This window comes from Tetrahymena thermophila (assembly GCF_000189635.1).
Source record: "Tetrahymena thermophila SB210 genomic scaffold scf_8254674, whole genome shotgun sequence".
In the NCBI taxonomy this organism is placed as follows: Eukaryota; Ciliophora; class Oligohymenophorea; order Hymenostomatida; family Tetrahymenidae; genus Tetrahymena; species Tetrahymena thermophila.
In genome coordinates, this window is record NW_002476440.1 from 111,686 (window position 1) to 133,513 (window position 21,828).

Consider the following 21,828-nt stretch of genomic DNA (forward strand, 5'->3'; position numbering starts at 1 on the left):
AATTCTCACCAGCATAAATTTTCACTATATTTTCTGAATTAATAATATACTAAGATTTTCATAAATATTTTATCATGGATAGATTGAACTTGGGAACCTATTAATATATTAAATATTGTAATAATGTTTAAATAAATTATAACATATTATCAATGTATATTATATTTATGTAAATAACTTCCATTCAACAACAAGCAAAATAAATAAATAAATATATTTTTATTTAATAAAATTAATCTTTTAGTAATAAAAAAAATTTTGCTAAAATCTGATTTTTCTCTAAAGAATTTTATTTATTTTAAAATGATATTGTATTTTGATAATAAATTATGTATTTATTAATACTAATATTTAATCGCAATAAATAAACGAAGCTTTTTGTGTGATTACAATAAATTTTATTTTAGGTTGCTTATAATTGATGGATATTACATAAAAAAACAACTAGTAACTTATCTCAAAGTAAAAATAAAATTTATCAGAATCAAGTTCTTTCTTATTGATTTTTGTTTACTATCGCTTTTAATATATATCACATCTATTATATTTTTGATTATTTGATGTGCATTATTTTAATTTGCAAAAAGCTAAAAAAATAATGTTTTCGAATTATATTCTATCCTTCACTTAAAACGTTTTAACAATTTATTATGTTAAAAATACTAATAAGCATAATATTTAAAATATATTTGAAAAGTTCATCTTAATCTAAGTATGCAAAAAATTCTTACTATTTTGTATATGAAATTAAATTTTAGCTAATAAGTATTTATTTTATCAATCTTAATTATTAATATACATAATCTAATTAATTTTGGTCAGAAAATAAATTATTGGTAAGTAACTATAAAATTTTTAATTAAAAATATAGCTAATAAATAAATAGTTAATATAAAGTACATTTAATCCCATTTCTCGATTCATAATTACTATTAATCATTAATCGCTCTTTAGAAACAAAAACTAATTTAAATGTTTATGAATTCCATTTTGAACTAAATGATGTATTATGTCAATTATATTTTAAGTTATATCTAAAGTAACTTTTAAAATCTTTATTATTGCTTTATACTCTTTACATATTTAAAAAATTTGTATGACTAAATTTAATTTTTCTTACTAATTTTGTATATTCATAAAACATTATTACAAGTAGTTTTATGGAATAAAAGGTAGTTGTTCAATTTCAACGTGCATTTATTTTTTTTCACCAATAAATCTGTGTAATTTGAGAAAATAATATAAAATTAATATTTATGCATTACTAATATACTATATAAATACCATAAACTATCACAAACTCCAAAAAAAAATATATATTTCCATCAAAAATAAATTTAAAAATATAGAGAAATCATATTTTTTTATAACATAAAAATAAAGTAAAACTTTAAGAGAAAATACAGCAGATAGATATTGATTTAAAATTTCTAAAAACTTCTCAGTTTGAATATTATAAAAATAAATTAAGTTGATAGATAATACATTTTTCTAAAAATTAAGTGTCTTTTTCATATAAAATTTTTATATTGGTTGATTCGTGTTGGTTGGTACGCATTGTTATTTATGAATTTATTAGATTAAGTTATTTATAATTATCTAAGAAAAAAACTATAACTCGAAGTTAATTTCTTATAAAATAAATAAATAAAGTAAAGTACATCAAGGAAATTGAAATTAGAAATTTTAATTATTATGGTACTCAATAAACTTAAAAAATATTAATCAATTTTTAATTATTTGACACATAAATATCATTAAAAAAGTAATATTTTCAAATTATTAGTAAAAAGCTTGTAATGTTTAAGATAAATTATTTTTTTTTAAAGTTTACTTATCTAATAATAAAAATCTTTTAGTACCACAAAACGATTATCTATTTTAAAGATAAAAGAAAAATTAAAAAACAAGCCTATTCAATACTGACACCTACCTTGAATCTTGAAAGTCATGGACAGTATATTAAAATAAAACAAATAAATATAATGATTCTGATTTAATTCTCTCTGTTATTAGTTAATTATAGAATTTTAAATTATTACAATATATTTTCTTAAATAAATAAATAAACACTAAACATATATAAATTTGATAATAGAGGTGGGAAAAGAAACTAATTCTTTACTCACCAACTTTGAATATTTTATTTCTAAATTTAAATTACAAATTCTTAATCTACTATTTAAAAAATCGATTCCCACCTGATTTATATAAAATTGTATAAAAGCAAAAATATTAATCAAGAAATTAGAAAAAACAAAAAAAACATTTTAATATATTTAGTCATAGGTTATATTTTATTTCGAATATGTAAAATATCTTAAGGTATTTCTTTATTTAAGTTTTATTTTTGAAATAATTCATTCAGTAAAATTAAAATATTGCAAACAACTAACGAGTTAATAGCAATTAAATGCGAAATCACTGTACTTACTTTAGTAAAAACTTAATCTGATTAATTTTTATATATTATATGATTGATACCTATATAAAATATGTTAAGGCATTTCTTCATTTGGGTTTTATTTTTAAATAATTGATTCAGTAAAATTGAAATATAGCAAAGCAAAGAGCTAAAGAGTTAATAGCAATTAAATCTGAAATCACTGTACTTATTTTAGTAAAAACTTAATCTGATTAATTTTTATATATTAATTATATCATTAATACGTTTTTCCCTTTATTTTTCAAGAAGAAATTAGATTATTGTCATCATCATTCACATTTTTAAACAAAATTCAATTAATAGTCAATAATAACTTAATCAATAATGTACTATTCTTTCTATTAATTTAAAATATGTAATATCCATATTATGTTTTATATTAGGTTTGGAATGTTTTTTTAAAGGTTATATATAATCAAATTATAATACAAAAATAATATAAAAAAACTTTAAAATAAAAATGAGTCACAACTACAATTTGTAAACTATCTTTTCTAATAGAAGCATATTTTCAGATAAAAATAAGTAAAAAATGTTTATATTCTTATTATTATAATTTAAATATTTTATAAAAGAACTTAAACCAACTCATTGGATAGTATTTCACCTATACCCTAAAGGACTCATCAGTTTTTCATGTAATCAGAAGCTGATTGTTAATCAAAATAATAATTAAAAAGTGATGAAACTCTACTGAAATCTAACATGTCTTCAGGAATAAGTAAAAAGTTTCATATTACTTTCTAATAAAAAACATTTATAATTATATAGATTACTCAAATACAGACATACAAGATGATAATACTCAAGAAACTGTATATCCTATTAATACCTTAAACGCTAAAAGTTTTTCTCAATTCTCAGAAAATGAAGACACGGATATCAAACTTGATATAAATTTTTTAAACATATCAATCCCATAATAGAAGTGTAAATTCTTTTTTATTTTTAATTAATAAAATTTACATAATAATTATGCATATAAAGAGAACTAAGATTCAAGTTTCTGCTTAAATCAGTAATAAAATAGATAAAGTAATGATTATTTTGAAGAAACATCCCAAATTTAATCTAGTAATTTATTTCATTTCAAATAAACAAATTGTTAAAAATAACACTATTGAAAATAAAGACACACTTCTTAATGATAATGAATCTGAATTTGAGAGCTTAAAAATTTCATCTTATCAAAATACTGAAAGAACTGAAGTCAGTAGCATTAAAAGCGCTTCACAAAAAAGAGTCACTTTTAACGAGCAAATTGAAAAAAGTAAATTTTTCAATTAAAATCATTTTCAAATTTATGAAATTTCAAGAATTTAATAGATAAAAAAGAAATATTTTTATAAATTTGATATTTTAAGATTAAGTTTAATTAAATTGAGGAGAATATTCATTTTTTTTAATTCTAAAGAAGTTTTTTAGAAAGATGATATAAATGGGCTACAGTAAAAGATTTAAATATTATTAAGAAAATATGAAGTTGAAAACAGATAATTGGGTAAGTTTTTCTTTTAAAATTCTTTTTAAGTAATTTATTTAAATTAATTAGAATCTAATTATTTGTTTGGCTAAAGTCATGGTAAATAAACAAGAAAAACCATTTTGAAAGCATCTAAATCTTGGGAATAAACATCAGGTAAAAAATTATTATTTAGTTAGTTTTTTAAAAAAATAATTAATCATTAAAAAAAATATTAGAATATAATTAATCAGATGAATAATCATATGATTCATTTGAAACAATCCAATTTGATATGGATTTTTGCTAAATAATAAACGAAGAAATTATATAGCAATTACTTTAAAGTGATAGTCCAAATAAAAATTAAAATTATTTTTTTAGCGAATTAGTTACCAAAATATCTCGTTCTGGTGAGAAGAAAAAACGAATAATATTTTTTAATCATAATTCCTTTTATATTCTCAAAAACCTTAGTTCTCATAAAGGAATATATAAATTCAATCTTTCAGAAATCAACAGAATAATTGTACACTCAAATAATACTAATTTTTGTTCTATTGTTGTGAGAAGCAAGTTTTAATTAACCTTGAAAATTAATCACTTTAATGAATTTATCAAAACTATTGGAGATATATTCAAATATATATTAAAAACTAACTTGCCTATAATCTATAAATAAAATAAATCCTTATGTGAGAAATCTGAAGATAACATATTCGAGAACAGCTATGCCTCACAAAGTGATTAGCTTTCAATGAATTATCAAAGATAATTTTATATATCAATTAACAAAATAAATAATAATAAATATTTAGATGACTTACAAATATTAGGTTTATTATAAATCTTTGATATAGATATTTGTATAAGCAGTTTAGAGAAATGTGAAGGTTTAAATAGACTGCTTTAAGTAGATTTAGTTGAGATAGATTTATAAAATAGAAGATTTTTTTTTAAATCTATTTAAAATTAAAATAATTTATTCCTAATAATGCTTTAAAATGACTTAGAGCTTACAATTTTTATAGATTAAATATAAAAGTTTTATAAAAAAAAAACATAAACTATCTGATTGATACTTTAACTTATTTGCATGTATTTTTATTATTGTATGCTTTCAATTAATCAATATGTATAATTCATTAATTTAATTTTTATAACAAGTTATTCTGATACAAAAAATTTGCAAAACAAACATATGGTTGTATGAAAAAGTTATCTTAATCTAATTTAATTAATTTACAAATCAGGCTAGATAAATTTTGTTTTTATATATTTTAAAATGCATCATAAATTAAGACATCCATCAATACAATAAATATGATTGTCTTAGTTTGTTATAGATAATTAATTGGAGAATGTATTAAAAAATTTTTTAAGTTAAAGTAGAAATTATTGTAAAATATTAATAAGAAATTATGAATATATAGGTAGGCAAAAACATCTATCACGAATGATATTATTAATTAATATAGGATTCTTTAGGTAAAATATATTGGTTGATTTTAGAGGAATTACTTTATTTATTTAAATAAATTAAAATCTTAAATTTTATTTTGTTTGATAAACTATTTATTAACTTACCAAAATATTATATTTACAAATATAAAAGTAAATAAATACTCTATCTATTTATTATGTTAGGTTAATTTATCTGAACAGATTATTAAAACATAAAACATATTATATTTAAGTATTCAAATAAATTTTTATTTTTTTGTTATTTTACCGCTTTTTTATCATCAATATTTTATTTTTAAGGTAACTAATCTTTTTGATTTATGACACTTTACTTTCAATTTTTATGATTTATTTATTTAGTTGAACCTTTTAATATAAATTAGCTTAAATACAAAAATTAAATAAAATATTATATTTTAAATAAATAAATATAACAAAATAAGAAAAATAAAAATAAATTAAAAGAATTAGTTATATTGTTTATTCAAAAATATCATAATCCAAAACAAATAAGCTGCTTTTACTAAAGACCTAGAGTTAAATTTGAGAGATTAGTGCACCTTCTTAAACCAAAACCTAAGTCTGATACACCTTAATCACCAATTTAATTCTACCTTTTTAAATATTGAAGAAAAAATATAATGTAGATGTGTCAATTAGAAGAAAAAAATGAAGAAAAAAAATATGAAATAATAATAAATTAATTAACTAATTAAGAATAAAAGAAAAAGTTGAAAATAAAAAAATGAGTTAAATTAAAAAACAATCAAAGTAATTAATAAATAAAAATCAAATGAAAAGTCATAAATAAATAAATAAATTAATTAAAAGATTAGCTTATATTATTTTAAATTTATTTTTATATTCAAAAATATAGCTATCCAAAACAAATAAACTGCTTTTACTAAAGATCAAGTACCAAATTTGAGAGATTAGTGCATTTTCTTAAACCAGAACCTAAGGCTGATGCACCTTCATCGCCAATTTAATTCTACCTTTAAATATTGAAGAAAAAAAATATAGTTAATGTGTTAGTTTGAAGGAAAAATTCAAGAAATAATATGTAATAATAAGAAATTAATTAATTTATTAATAATAAAACAAAAGTTGAAAATGAAAAAATGAGTTAAATTAACAAACAAAAAAATACCAGGAGAATAAAAAAACAAAATAAATCAAATGGAAAGCTCATAAAGAAATAAATAAGTTAAAGGATTTATTTAAATTGTTTTCAATTATTTTTTATTTTCAAAAATATCACAATCTAAAACAAATAAACTGTTTTACCTTAGATCAAGTGTCAAATTTGAGAGATTAGTGCACTTTTCTAAGCCAATAAGTAAACCTGATGTACCTTCATCACCAATTTAATTTAGCCTTTTTAAATATTATGAAAAAATTTAATTTAATTTGATAGTTAGAAGTTAAAAATGAATAAAAAATATGAAATAATTAATAAGATCAAATGTTTAATAAGAAAAACTGAGTTAAATTAACAATTAAACAATGAAATAAGTAAAAAAAAACAGAAGCAGAATAGTAAATAATTAAAAAATAAAACGAAAAACTCATAAATACATAAATTAAAAGAGCTAGTTTTATTGTTTTAAATTCATTTTTATAATCTAAAATATCACACACAATCCTAAACAAATAAACTATTTTTACTAAAGTTTAAGTGTCAAATTTGAGAGATTAGTGCACTTTTATAAACCAGAACCTAAGCCTGATGCACTTTCATCACCAATTTAGCTTTCCCTTTTTAAATATTAAAGAAAAAAAATTAAGTTAATTTGTTAGTTAGAAGAAAAAAATGAAGAAAAAATAAGAAATAATAAGAAATGAATTAATTTATTAACAATAAAACAAAAATTGAAAATTAAAAAATAAGTTAAATTTTCAAACAAACAAATAAAAAAAACACCATCAGAATAAAAAAAGAAAATAAATCAAATGGAAAGCTCATAAAGAAATAAATAAATTAAAATATTTATTTATATTGTTTTCAATTATTTTTTATTTTCTAAAATATCATAATCCAAAAAAAATAAATTGTTTTACCTTAGATCAAGTGTCAAATTTGAGAGATTAGAGCACTTTCCTAAACCAGAACCTAAGCTTGATGCACCTAAAACATCAATTTAATTCGACCTTTTTAAATATATTGAAAAAAAAATAAAGAGTTAATTTGTTAATTAAAATGAAACAATGTAGAAATAATATGAAATAATAAGAATTGAATTAATTTACTAATTAATATTAAAGATGAAATTGTAAATGAAAGAATGAGTTTAATTAAAAAACAAAGATTTAAAATCAGTATAAAAAAAGAAAAATAAATAAAATACAAAGCTAACAAATAAAATTAAAAGAGTTAGTTATAATGTTTTAAATTCTTTTTTATATTCAAAAATATCAGACACAATCCAAAACATATAAACTATTTTTACCATAGTAAAAGTGTCAAATTTGAGAGATTAGTGCATTTTTCTAAACAAAAAACTAAGTCTGATATACCTTCATCACCAATTTAATTCTAGCTTTTTAAATATTGAAGAAGAAAAAATAATAATTTATTTTTTTAGTTATTTAGAAGGAAAAAATCAAGAAATAATATGAAAATAATAAGAAATGAATTAATTTTAAATTCATTTTTATATTCAAAAATATCACACAAAATCCAAAACAAATGAACTGTTTTACCTAAGATCAAGTGTCAAATTTGAGAGATTAGAGCACTCTACTAAACCAAAACCTAAGTCTAATGCACCTTCATCATCAATTTAATTAGACCTATTTAAATATATTAAAGAAAAATTAAAGAGTTAATCTGTTAATTAAAAAGAAATAATATGAAATAATAGGAAATGAATTAATTTACTAATTAATAATATAAGCAAAAGTTGAAAATTAAAAAATGAATTAAAAACAATCAAAGTAAAATAAATAAAGAAATAAATAAAAAACAGGAAGAATTAAAAAAAGAAAAATAAATAAAATAAAAAGCAAATAAATAAATTAAAAGAGTCAGTTATAATGTTTTAAATTCTTTTTTATATTCAAAAATATCACACACAATCCAAAGCAAATAAACTATTTTTACCATAGTAAAAGTGTCAAATTTGAGAGATTAGTGCACTTTTCTAAACAAGAAACTAAGCCTGATACACCTTCATCACCAATTTAATTCTACCTTTTTAAATATTGTAGAAAAAATATAATTTATTTTGTTAGATAGAAAGAAAAAATGAAGTAATAATATGAAATAATAAGATATGAATTAATTTTAAATTCACTTTTATATTCAAAAATATCTCAACTCAAAACAAATAAACTGTTTTTACCATAGATCAAGTGTCAATTTTGAGAGATTAGTGCATTTTCCTAAACCTGAACCTAAGTCTGATGCACCTTCACAGCCAATTTAATTTCGCCTTTTTAAATATTGAGAAAAAATATAAAGTTAATTAATTTGTTTGAACAAAAAAATGAAGAAAAAATATGAAATAATAAGAAATTAATTAATTTATTAATAATAAAGCAAACGTTGTAAATTAAAAAAATGAGTTAAATTAGCAAACAAGCAAAGAAATAAATAAATATAAAAAACACATAAGCAGGATAAATAAAAAAAAATAACTTAAATGAAAAACAAAAAATAAATGAATTAAAAGATTTAAATTTATTGTTTTAAATTCTTTTTTATATTCAATAATATCACAATTCAAGACAAATAAACTGTTTTTACCTTAGATCAAGTGTCAAATTTTAGAGATTAGTGCACTTTCCTAAACCAGAACCTAAGCTTGATGCACCAATTATGCCAATTTAATTCTACCTTTTTAAATATTGAAGAAAAAATATAAATTTAATTTGTTAGTTAAAAGGAAAAAATGAAGAAAAAATATTAAATAATATGAAACTAATTAATAATAAAAGAAAAAATTTAAATGAAAAAATGAACTAAAGATTAAGTGTCAAATTTGAGAGATTAGTGCACATTTCTAAACCAGAACTTAAACTTTATACACCTTAATCACCAATTGAATTTCCCCTTTTTATATTTTGAAGAGAAAAAAAAAGAAGCTAAATTCTTAGTTATAAGGAAAAAATGAAGAAATAAAAAGAAATTAATTAATGAATAATATCAGCAAAAGTTGAAAATGAAAAAATGAGTTAAATTAGCAAACAAACAAACAAACAAAAAAATAAATAAATAAAACACAAACAGAATAAAAAAAGAAAAATAAATCAGATGAATAGCTCATAAAGAAATAAATAAATTAAAAGACTTATTTATGTTGCTTTAAATTCATTTTATATTCAAAAATAATATCACAATCAAAAACGAATTAACTGTTTTTACCATAGTTAAAGTGTTAAATTTGTGAGATTAGTGCACTTTCCTAAACCAGTACTTAAACCCGAAGTACCAATTTCACCAATTTAATTTCCCCTTTTTAAATTTTGAAGAAAAAGATATAAAGTTAATTTGCTAGTTAGAAGGAAAAAACGAATAAATAATATGAAATTATAAGAAATGAATTAGTTAACTAATTAATAATAAAAGTAAAAGTTGAAATGGAAAAATGAGTTAAATTAAGAAACAAACAGAGAAATAAATAAATAAAACACAAGCAAAATAAAAAAATAAAAAAATAAATCAAATGATAAGCTCATAAATAAATTAAAAGAGTTATTGATAATTATTGTTTTAAATTCATTTTTATATTCAAAAATATCACAATCCAAAACAAATAGAATGTTTTTACGTTATATCAAGTGTCAAATTTTAGAGATTAGGGCACTTTCCTAAGCCAAAACCTAAGCCTGATGCACCAATTGGACCAATTTGATTTGACCTTTTTAAATATTGAACAAAAAATAATTTGTTAATTTTTTAGTTATTAATAAAAAATGAAGAAAAAATATTAAATAATAATAAATAAATAAAAAAATTAATAAAAAAATCAAAAGTTGAAAATGAAAAAATGAATTAAATTAACAAGCAAACAAATAAATAAATATAAAAAATAAGGAGAATATAAAAAAATAAAGGAAATGAAAAAATCATAAATAAGCTAAAAGAGTTAGCTATATTGTTTTAAATTCTTTTTTTAATTGAAAAAATATCATAACCAAAAACAAATTAACTGATTTACATCAAATTGAGAGTTAAATTTGAGAGATTAGTGCACTTTTCTAAACCAGAACCTAAGCTTGATGCACCAATTTCATCAATCAAATTCTGCCTTTTTAAATATTGAAGAAAAAATAATAGTTAATTTTTTAGTAATAATGAAAAAATGAACAAAAAATATGAAATAATAAGAAAATAATTACAGTTAGCGAACTGAAAAATTAAACAATAATTTTTTAAGAACAATAATAAACTTTTATTTAAATATATATATGTTATCAATTTATATGCTAAGAAGCTAGTAATAATTTGATAAATTGTTTTACTATGAAATTCTATCTCTAACTGTTAAATCATAAAAACTTTAAAATTCAATTAGTCAAAAATAAAAGAAATTTTGATTAAAAAAATAATGAGAAAATAAAGAGAATTAGTTGAGATTTCAGATGACAAGAGAAGAGGGAATAAAAGCTCTCTTTGATGCAGAAATCACAAAATATAATTAAATATAGTATAGAATAAAAGATAAATATTAAATTTCTAAGGTAACAGTTTATAGGATCATCAAGAAAATAAAAAATGGAGAGCTACTTTTGAAAAAGAAAAGGAAAGATCATGCATGAAGTGAGTTAGATGAATAAATATAAATTGAGGATAATAAAATTTCATACGAGAGTCATAGTATTGTGACTCTAAAACTATTAAAAATAGGGTGTTACACAAAATATCTAAATAAAAGTGGCTAAAATAATAAAATATTGAAATTTTTGATCTCTTTAACACAAGTCCGCCTATTTTAGAAAAACAAAGCAATATTAAGAAAAAGATTTGGGAGATTTCACAAAAATGATGATATTGAGTGGGTTATTTTTGATAATGAAAGTAAGTTTTAAACTTATAGTCATTCAAAAAATCATATTACTTAATAAATTATGTTCTGAAAACTTAATCTTTTTTGTGAAGCATTCTTTTAAAGTAAATACTTGGATAGCTATTGCACTACTTGGTAAATCACAAATCCATCAATTTAAGGAGAATATCAATGGTGAAAAATATAAATAAATACACAAGCAGTACTTAATTCCCTTAGCTATGAAAACTTCAGAGGTTAGACAGCCAATCTCTATTAAGACAATAACCCGAAAGATAAAAAAAGGATACAATTAACAATTTAAAATATGAATTGGTTAGAATAGCTGACTGACCCTCAAACTCTTCAGACCTTAATCCTATATTAGGGCATTATTAAGAAGGAACTTAAAAAAGTTAATCCAAAAACAGAATCAGAACTAATTTCATAAATCATGAAATCTTGGAGGATTTTATAATAACATAAAATTGATAAACTAATAAATTCTTGGAAGAAAAGATCTGAACTACTTATTTAAAATAAGGGATATAAAATCTAATACTGATTTATTTAATTTAGTTTTTGTTTAATGTTATGTTTTATTTTTAAATATATTAAATTTTTCATATTAGTTTCAAATATCAATTCGCTAACTGTATTTAATCATAATAAAAGCAAATGCTAGAAATGAAAAAATTAGTTAAATTAACAAATAAATAAATGAAGAAAAAAAAAACAAGCACAATAAAAAAAGAAAAACAAATTAAATAAAAAGTTTATAAAGAAATAAATTAAAAGAGTTAGTTAGTTATATTGTTTTAAATTCAATTTTATATTTAAAAATATCACAATCCAAAACAAATAAACTGTTTTTACTTAAGATCTAGTGTCAAATTTGAGAGATTAGTGCATTTTCCTAAACTAGAACCTAATATTGATAAACCTTCATCACCAATTTAATTTGTCCTTTTTAAATAATCAAGAAAAAATATATTTTTAATTAATTTGTTAGTTAGAAGGAAAAAATATGAAATAACTAATTAATAATAAAAACAATGGAAAAATGAGTCAAATTAACAAAAAAACAAATAAATAAATAAAATAAAAAACAAAAGTTAGTTTATATTGTTTTAAATTCATTTTTATTTTCAAAAAAATCACAATTCTAAACAAATAAATTGTTTTTACTAAAGATTAAGTGTCAAAATTGAGAGATTAGTGCACTTTTCTAAACCTTAACCTAAGCCTGATAAACCTTCATCACCAATTGAATTTCCCCTTTTTAAATATTCAAGAAAAAATATAAACCTAATTTGCTAATTATAAGGAAGAAATAAATGAAGCAAAAATATGAAATAATAAGAAATTAATTAATCTATCAATAGTAAAAGCAAAAGTTGATAATGAAAAAATGAGTTAAGTTAACAAACAAACAAACAAATAAATAAATAAAATATAAGCAGAATAAAAAAAGAAAATAATCAAATGAAAAGCTCATAAAGAAAGAAATAAATAAATAAAAAAAGTTATTTATTTTGATTTAAATTCATTTTTGTTTTCAAAAATATCACAATCCAAAACTAATAAGCTGTTTTTACTAAAGATTAAGCGTCAAATTTAAGAGATTAGTGCACTTTTCTAAACAAGAAACTAAGCCTTAAGCACCTTCATCTCCTATTTAATTTCCCCTTTTTAAATATTTAAGAAAAAATATATAGTTAATTTATTAATTATAAGGAAAAATGAAGCAAAAATATTAAACTATTTGAAATAATAAGAAATGAATTGATCAATCAAAAGTAATAGCAAAAATTTAAAATGAAAAAAGGAGTTAAATTAGCAAACAAAAAAATAAATAAATAAAAAATCACAAGTAGAATAAAAAAAGAAAAATAAATCAAATGAAAAGTTCATAAAGAAATAAATAAATTAAAAGAGTTAGTTAGTTAGTTATTTATATTGCTTTAAATTAATTTTTATTTCAAAAATACCACAATCCAAAACAAATAAACTGATTTTACTTCAGATCAAGTGTCAAATTTGAGAGATTAGTGCACTTTCCTAAACCATTACCTAAGCCTGATGCAGCTTCATCATTAATTTAATTTCGCCTTTTTAAATATTGAAGAGAAATATATAGTTAATTTGATAGTTAGTTAGTAGGAAAAAATGAATAAAAAATATAAATATAAAAAATAAAAAGTTAATATTCATATTAAAAATCAAATTAAAATAATTAATAAAAAATAAAATTGAATGAATATGAATGAAAATTTAATTTTAAATAAAAAAGTAAATCATATCAAAATTAAATAAATAAAACATTAATAAACCAAATATACCAATAACATTTATTCAGATCAATATGCAGAACCTAAAACGATTAAAATGAAGAGCTTAAAAACTTTTGTTATTAATAAAAATAAATTGAATTATTATTAATTAATAAAAAGTAAATTTACTTGTTCTAAATTGTTAAAATATTTTTTATATTATATCATTTATTTTTTTTTCTTAAAAGATATCGAATAGCAATTTATGGAGATTTAATTAATTATAAGTATATTAATAAATTAATTAACTATTATATCAAATTAATTTAGACAAAAGGAATAAATAAATTTTAATAATTATCAAATACAAATTTAAAAATTTTATTTTAGATGGAGAAATCCCAAAAAAGTTTAAAGTTAATGTAGCATGAATCAATTATTAAATCTTAATATTTTTATTAAAATTTTCTACTTATAAAAATAGTAAAAATCAAATGGTATATTGATTAAATTCTATTAATTAATTTCTTTAATATTGATAAAATAATATATTATATTTTTATGTTTTAGTTGAGGTGAATTTTAAAAGATATATTTATATAATTTTAACTTTTTTTTTGCTTGAAATTAGAATCTATACTGAGTATTTATGAAGATATAAAAATTGAATAAAGCGTGAAGCTTTTAAAAAACTTAATAGAGCAGTTTAATACTCCTCTTAATATAAAAATATGTACCAGCCTATCAAAAATTGAAATAAGGGAATTTTACAATAGAAAATAAAAGACAAAAACGATCAAATCACTAAAAATATTTTTTAAAAAATAGATAATCAAAATAGTAAGATTTCAATCAAATATATGAATTAACTTCAAGTATAAATATTAAAATATATTTAAGAATGATAATTTTTATATTAATAATTTAGTAAAAAATAACGAAATTTAGGTCTATGATTAAGAGTAATTTGAAGCAAATTAATGATAATGTATCAATTTATATACAATAAAAGAGTAAAAACTGATTAATAATTTACTTTTAAGTGAAATTTATGATTCAAACTACTTAAAATAATATTTTTTTCATTGAATTAATAACAAAAATATCTTGTTATGGAGAGAAGAAATAAAGGAATATATTGATCACATATAATTCATTTTATTTTCTAAAAAGCTTTTACAGCTAAAGATGTATATAACAGTTTGATATAAAGTAAAGAAATTGCATATTACTCCATTCAAATGATTCTAAAATATGTTCAATTGTAGTGAGAAATGTATTTAAATTAAATTTGAGAATTAATTATATTAAAGAATAAGCAGGAAACACTAGAAAGCATTCTTAAATGTGTATTAAAAATTAATTTCAAATAGAAATAAAATTGTAAATGAGATATTTAAAATTGACTATATAAATACTATTAATTAAATAAAAAATAAATAGGATTAGAGGTATAAATAATTTTTCAATAGAATATTTGAAGTTGATTTAAAAAATCAGCTTCACAAAAAAAGAATTTTCTTTATTGTCTTTATCAATAAAATATTTTTATGATAAATATATATCTTTAAAATGAATATAAATTTTCTTATCAATATTAAATTAAAAATTATTATCATAAAAAAACTTAAATAATATTTAAATACTACAATTTAATTAATTTAAAATATATAGTATTTAAATATTCAATTAGTTAAGAATTTATGAATAATCCATCCTCTCCTAAAAATTATAAGATAAAAATTAAATAATAGAGTTTTTATTTAGCGAGGGAGGGGTTTTATTATTTTGATGCGTGCGTTTTTTCAAACAAGTTAAAAATTTCAATTTAATTTTGTTATCAATAAGCATTTCCACTATTAACAAAATAAATTGACTTTTATTTATATATTTTAAATAAAATATATGAATTCGAAAAAATTTTAGAAATAAAATATTTTTGAGTTTATTTTTAGTTGATATATTAAATGGATAAATGATATTTAAAAAAATGGCGAATAAATTTATTTAATGATTAATTTTAATAAATCAAATTTAGTTTTTTACATATAATGGAGTAAATTGATAAAAGTAATTAAGAATGATCTTGAAAAAGGAAAGCATTTAGAAATTTTATTGTTATATAGATTAATAACTAATAAAAATTAATTAATTTGTTGTGTATGCTATTAGTTTGATTTTGTATGTATTAAAAAGTATGATCATCTTTGAATCTGTAAGTAATTAATCCATTTTTAATTTTGAAATAATATTCAGTAATCATCATTAGGCAAGTAGGTTACCCGCAATAAATGAGTGTATTTGGAAGTTACTTATATTTTGTAAATACATTATGTCTTCTCTTTTTTTATAAATTTTTAGGTTAGAATAATATGTAATTTTACAAGAAATTAAAAATGGTATTTTAGATTATGAATCAGAAATAAATAAATATAAAAATTGCTTATAATTTGTAATTGTTTTTTTGTATATGTTTGTATCTATATAAAAACAAATTTTGTGAGATGATAAGTCATATTTTTTATTCAAAATAGTATAGTATACTTTTGAAATTTTAGTAAAGGTTATCAATTAATCAAATAAGTTAACTACATTTCAGAAAATAATTAAGGATAAAGTAAAATAGGGAATCAGAATAAATTTTTGATTGAATGTTAGCTTTTAATTATTTATTTTTATTAGAAAAAGGTTTTTTATACCAGCGGCTAAAATCAAAAGATGATTCAGTGATTAAAATAACTATAACTAATTAAAAAATAAATGTTTGAATTTCTAACAATATATTTCTTGAGTAAGAATAGAAGATAAATTGTAGATTATAAGTACATAAATTAAGCAAGGTTTTTAGTTTTTTTTTTATTCCTTAGTTTGTGATAATTAAATAATAATAATAATTTAAAAACTAATCAATTTCTTGCTAAAATAATAAGTAAGGATAAAGAGAAAAATTAGTTTCCAAGAAAAATACTATTTAAAAAAGAGGAAACATTACCTGTGAATCTTAATAACATATAATAAGATATTATGCATCAAATTCAGACAAAGTAAACATAATTTGTAATATATTTTTTGGAAAAAATAAAATTATACTATTAGATAATAAATGGGATCTTTAGACAGTGTTTAAATTCAATCTAGAGAAAAAGTTTAATCACTCGAACAACATAATACCTATTTCATAATAAATAATATTCAATAACGTACTTTATAACAAAGATGTTCTAAACCTTTAAATATCTCTTCAGGTAAAATAAAAAACTTTAACAATATATTTTTTTGACATTTTCAAATTGAAATATTTTAATAGATGATTTGAATACAGATGTAGAAGATAATGATGATTAATAAAAAATTAATTTTATAAATAACTTTACTGTTCAAGGTTTTTTTCTTCACACTGAAGATTAATATTAAAATTTAGAATGTCCTAAAAACTCCAATCAGCTATAAAAATGTTTGTCATTAAGTAAATTTTTATAAAATATCTTGAAGATATTTAAATATTTTTATCTATTTAAGCAAGCTAAGATTCATCTTCTAATAACAGCTAGACTTTAGATTTAAAAAGCGATGACTCTGTATTCAATAAATAAGATGACTTTTTTGCATAAGGCAGCTATTAAGATTAAACCAGTAAATTTAATTTTGTTTAATTAATTTGATTTTATTGAACCACCATAAAATATAGAATAGGTTCTTTCTTTTTTTGATGATATTAAAAACGATGACGACTAATAAATTAACATATAAAATTCATGTATTGAAAAATCTTAATAAGTAGTAAATAAATCTAAGTTCTACGAAAGTCAAAAGCAAAACTTCTGTCAATGTAAAATTTAAAAAAAATAAAATAAATATATTAATAATTTAGAATAAAATAAAATTAGAAATGAATGAACAAGTAGACAATCCTTAAATAAATTTCTTTAATATGGACTTCTATGAAATTTATAATAAATATCTTGTTCAGCTTTTGCTTAAAAGTGAGTCCAATCAGTTAATATCTGAATAATAATATTTTTATAGTGAGCTTGTGATTAAAATATCTAGTAATGGGAAAAAAAAATAAAGAATATTATTCATTACATAGAATTATTTATATGTCTTAAAAACACTTAAGAGTTATAGAGGTGTCAAAAAATATGATATTAAATAAATCAACAAGATAACATTCCATCATAAGTGTTAAAACATTTGTTCTATTTTTGTTAATGATATCCTTAAAATAAATTTGAAAATAAATTATATCAGCGAATTTAAAGAGTTTTTACAAAATATTTTTAAATTATTACCTAAAACTAAGCAATTAATAGATTAAAGTTAAAATAGATTTAATAGCAATGTAGATTAAATTAAACCTACTAATCAAAATAATCCATAAAAATTAGAATAATTTTTATCAAATTAGCAAAATTCGTATTATATCTTAATAGGAAAAGTAGGCAATAGTGATTTGAGTGTCTAACCTGAAATATAAGGATTACTGTAAATATTTGGTAATAGTATTTGTATAGCTGCACTAGATATTTGCTAAGATTTAAATCGACTTACATAAGTTTAGCTATTATAAATAAATTAATAAAACAGGCACTTTGTCTTTTAATCTTTAAAGAATTAAGATAATCTTTATAAAATAAAATTATAAAATAATGATGATTATCCAAATTTTATAAAATCTTTATAAAATTGTTATAATCAATGATTAATAATACCTGTTATTTATATTGTTGTCAATTTTATATTTTTATAAATGTTTCAATTTATTAAATTTTCAAATAAACACTTTTTAATTTTTAAAAATGAATTTGAGTGGATTTTCTGTAAATGATTGATTGCTTGAACTAAGGAAATTCATTTTGATGACGTCTTCATATTCTTCAATTTTAATGCATTAACAACTTTTAGTATAATTTAGTTATTTATATTTATTTATTTTCTTAAAATTCTACTTATACATTAATTTTTCTTATTTTAATTAGTGTAAACTCTAATATATTTCATATTCTAATTTTTAAAATATTAACAAAAATTTTTTTAATTTATTTTAATTTTATTTGCTAAATAAATAAATAAACATTTTAGATATTGAATTTTTTAGAGTGTATATATATAGTGAAGATCTTATATTGATGCACATAGCATATATAAAAATATAAAAAGAATATTATCATAAATATAATTAACAACAAAGTATTATTATAGTCATTCAAAGATTATATGGCTCTATGTTACCATTTAAAATATCTTAATCCTATTTTAATAAAATAAAAATAAATATTATTTCTATAATTCAATAAGATACTGAACATATTGGGCTTTATAATGAAAATTAGCCTGTAAGAGTCACTTTATATTTTTCAACTTTTAGACGCTTTATATTATTCTTAAATATAAATTTATGCACTTTAAGCCATAAGCTACTTACTCTTTATACAGAAACTGACTAATTTTTGAATAGCTTGCATTTAAAAAATAATTTTGATATTTTTGTCTAATAGATATTTTTTCTAGAACTTGTAATTCTCAAGTAAAGAATGATAAGTTTTGTTAGACCTATTAAATTTAAGATCATTAAAATTAAAGAAATTGATACATTCGTAGCTTCGTTATTAGTAAATTAAATTATGCACCAGAATAAAAGAGATAATATTATAATTTATTAAAGGAAGATTTCTAACTTTTATAGATATCTTTTTTAGAAAGGTTTAATAGTGGTTACCATTTGCAAATAAACAAAGCAAACACCTTATATTAGCAATAATTTAATTATCAAAGAAATGTTTATGTTTAAGATAATCATGATTAAGCATTTTTAAAGCATTTTGATTACTTCCCAGTAATAGCACTTTGTTTAATAACCTTATTGAAGAAAATAAAATGAAAGTAGGTAGCTGATTTTTTAGTTAGATTTCTTTTTTTAAGCTGTTTGCATTACTTTAAATAGAATATAAGGTATTAAAAAGCACCAAACCACTGTCAAAGGATATATTAAACCAATTAATAAAATTAAATAGTTTTCTACCCAGCATTCTTACATATAATCATTTTGCATATAATAATTTGATCCTATTTTCTAGCAAAAGCATAGAGAGATAAATAATTTTGCTATTGAAGAGTAATAAAATAGATAAATGAAAATTAAATAAAATGATTTTCTGTGAAACTTTCTTTAGAATTTGTCTACAAATTACCTAGAAAATATTAGTAAAATTGTAATAGTAAAAATTATAAACAGTTAAAGTAATAATCTATTCAGCCAAAGCATTGGTAAAATTGAATTTTTAAAAAGACAATCAAAACTAGAGAATGTTAAACTAGCAGGATCGCCTCCAACTTATACAATAGAATTCAGAGCAAATGGTAATTACTAACTTAGATTGATTGATGAGCAAAATATTTAAAGGTAATGAAAAAGAATTTTAATGATTGTTCCTAAATCTTATTCTAAATATATTGTTTTATTTATAAACAATATTTGCATCTTATTCAAATACAATAACTTAAGAAAAAGAACTTTTTTAGCTACTTAATTTTTGAGATTGTAATAGAGATACGTTCCATAAAACGCAGTGAGGAAAATAGTGAAAACATATACAAACGCTATTTCTTGACATTATACACATCTATCTCCATTTAAAGCATATTAAGCATTCCAATACTATCCTTTGTAATCACAAGAATCACATAAAGGACCTATATATCCTTTTATGCAACCATTTATTTGAATTTTGTTTGTTTCACTGCATCCATTTTTTAAGCAAGAATAGATTTCGTCTGTTGTATTTGACTCTCTCCAATAATTATCTTTTAAAATTAAACGGTCTTTATAGCAGTTTGAAGTATATTATTGAGGGCATTTTAAGCACTGTAGGCTATCTATATTTTTTTCATCTGAGTATGGATCAGTTAGAGAGTAAGTTCCTGGCTAACATTCGTAGCACCTAAATTTATATAAATATATTCAATATAATCAAATAAAGGAATTTAATGAATAAAATTTACTATATGAATCCTTAATTTCTTTATCTTATCTCTCCTATTTTGCATCTCCTAAAATCTAATTCTAAATCAAGTACAAGAATTTTGTTAGATATTTATGAGACTAATTTTAACTAATAAATAGAGTTATTGCTATATCCTGCTGTAATATTTAACTTAAATAAATTTAGTTCTTAAATATATTCCAACTTATTTCCTTGCACAATAACTAAATCTTTTTAGTCAGGTAATGTTTAAATTTGTATCTAATAACTCTATATTTCCTATAATATACTATCTGATAAATGATCGACATCACTATTGATATCTAGAGATATCATTCTGTTTTCTTGATCGATAAATTGCACATAGAGAGGATTTTTTGTGTAGTTTCCACTTTAGAAATTTTCGATTTTGATATAATTATTATATTATTTTTTTTTTAAATCGTAGCTTAGAAGTTTTACAGGAAAAGAACCAATATTGTTTCCATAAAATCGCCCTTTTCATTTATAAATTTAAATTAAACTAAAAAAAAAATTATTATTAATAATTACCAGTGTTGTTAAACAATTTAGTATTTAGATCAACAAACAAAGATTAATCTTGATTATAGTAAATTCCTCCACCGATTATAGCTGTGTTTCCAATTATTTAAGATTAATTTATTATTAAATTACTATTTTCTGAACATATCGCTCCACCTCTTTCTTTTAATGATAGGTTATTTTAAAAAATTGATTCCAAAAGTGTTAAACTTGATTGATTAACATAAATCGCTCCTCCTGAAAAATCAAGAGCTTTGTTTGTAATAAAAGTAGAATTATAAACAGATGAAGTACTAATCTGTAATAAAAATATGGCTCCACCAAAGCCAAAGCTAGTATTATTCAAAAATAAAGAATTATTAAGGACAAATTTTGAAATAATTTATAAGTTTGCTACACTATGAATGTCTAAGCTTGATATCATATTATTGCTAAAAATATTTTGATTTCTAATGAATTAACTAGAAATTATAGACACTTAGGTTACTTACTTAAGCAATAAGATAGTTGAAAATGCTATAGTAGATATGTCACTAAATTTAACATTTTGAATTTCTAAATTTTATCCTAATTAGCAGTTAACAGTAGTTGAAGAGCTAAGGTATTAAATTTTTTAAAAACTTGAATTAGAAATTGAAAAATTAAAGAAATTTTCTTATTGAATCAT

General features: G+C 19.7%; 4 protein-coding genes across 4 annotated transcripts; 2 read left to right on the forward strand and 2 right to left on the reverse strand. All coding sequences in view use genetic code 6, as the record gives it.

The window, feature by feature from the left end:
• Window positions 1-2,906: 2,906 nt before the first annotated feature.
• On the forward strand, window positions 2,907-5,368 carry TTHERM_00745770 (hypothetical protein; the record flags this gene model as incomplete). Its single annotated transcript, XM_001013550.2, has 9 exons — window positions 2,907-2,971; window positions 3,022-3,167; window positions 3,218-3,376; window positions 3,434-3,520; window positions 3,579-3,716; window positions 3,861-3,947; window positions 3,999-4,085; window positions 4,148-4,299; window positions 5,342-5,368. 9 exons carry the CDS (start codon window positions 2,907-2,909, stop codon window positions 5,366-5,368), a joined length of 948 nt encoding a protein of 315 aa, XP_001013550.2.
• Window positions 5,369-5,653: 285 nt separating this feature from the next.
• On the reverse strand, window positions 5,654-13,863 carry TTHERM_00745780 (kinase domain protein, putative; the record flags this gene model as incomplete). Its single annotated transcript, XM_001013551.3, has 21 exons — window positions 5,654-5,738; window positions 5,897-5,986; window positions 6,278-6,367; window positions 6,660-6,749; window positions 7,041-7,130; window positions 7,434-7,523; window positions 7,823-7,912; window positions 8,076-8,165; window positions 8,476-8,565; window positions 8,717-8,806; window positions 9,121-9,210; window positions 9,337-9,426; window positions 9,739-9,828; window positions 10,145-10,234; window positions 10,535-10,624; window positions 12,239-12,328; window positions 12,551-12,640; window positions 12,961-13,050; window positions 13,384-13,473; window positions 13,705-13,766; window positions 13,825-13,863. The coding sequence occupies 21 exons, from the start codon at window positions 13,861-13,863 to the stop codon at window positions 5,654-5,656; spliced, it is 1,806 nt and encodes a 601-aa protein (XP_001013551.3).
• Window positions 13,864-16,738: 2,875 nt separating this feature from the next.
• TTHERM_00745810 (hypothetical protein) lies at window positions 16,739-18,337 on the forward strand (the record flags this gene model as incomplete). Its single annotated transcript, XM_001013554.2, has 7 exons — window positions 16,739-16,880; window positions 16,943-17,101; window positions 17,155-17,268; window positions 17,324-17,464; window positions 17,523-17,684; window positions 18,069-18,120; window positions 18,223-18,337. The coding sequence occupies 7 exons, from the start codon at window positions 16,739-16,741 to the stop codon at window positions 18,335-18,337; spliced, it is 885 nt and encodes a 294-aa protein (XP_001013554.2).
• Window positions 18,338-20,121: 1,784 nt separating this feature from the next.
• Window positions 20,122-21,585, reverse strand: TTHERM_00745820 (transmembrane protein, putative; the record flags this gene model as incomplete). The annotated part of the gene is made up of 4 exons (XM_001013555.2): window positions 20,122-20,157; window positions 20,231-20,576; window positions 20,638-21,115; window positions 21,171-21,585. 4 exons carry the CDS (start codon window positions 21,583-21,585, stop codon window positions 20,122-20,124), a joined length of 1,275 nt encoding a protein of 424 aa, XP_001013555.2.
• Window positions 21,586-21,828: the final 243 nt, after the last annotated feature.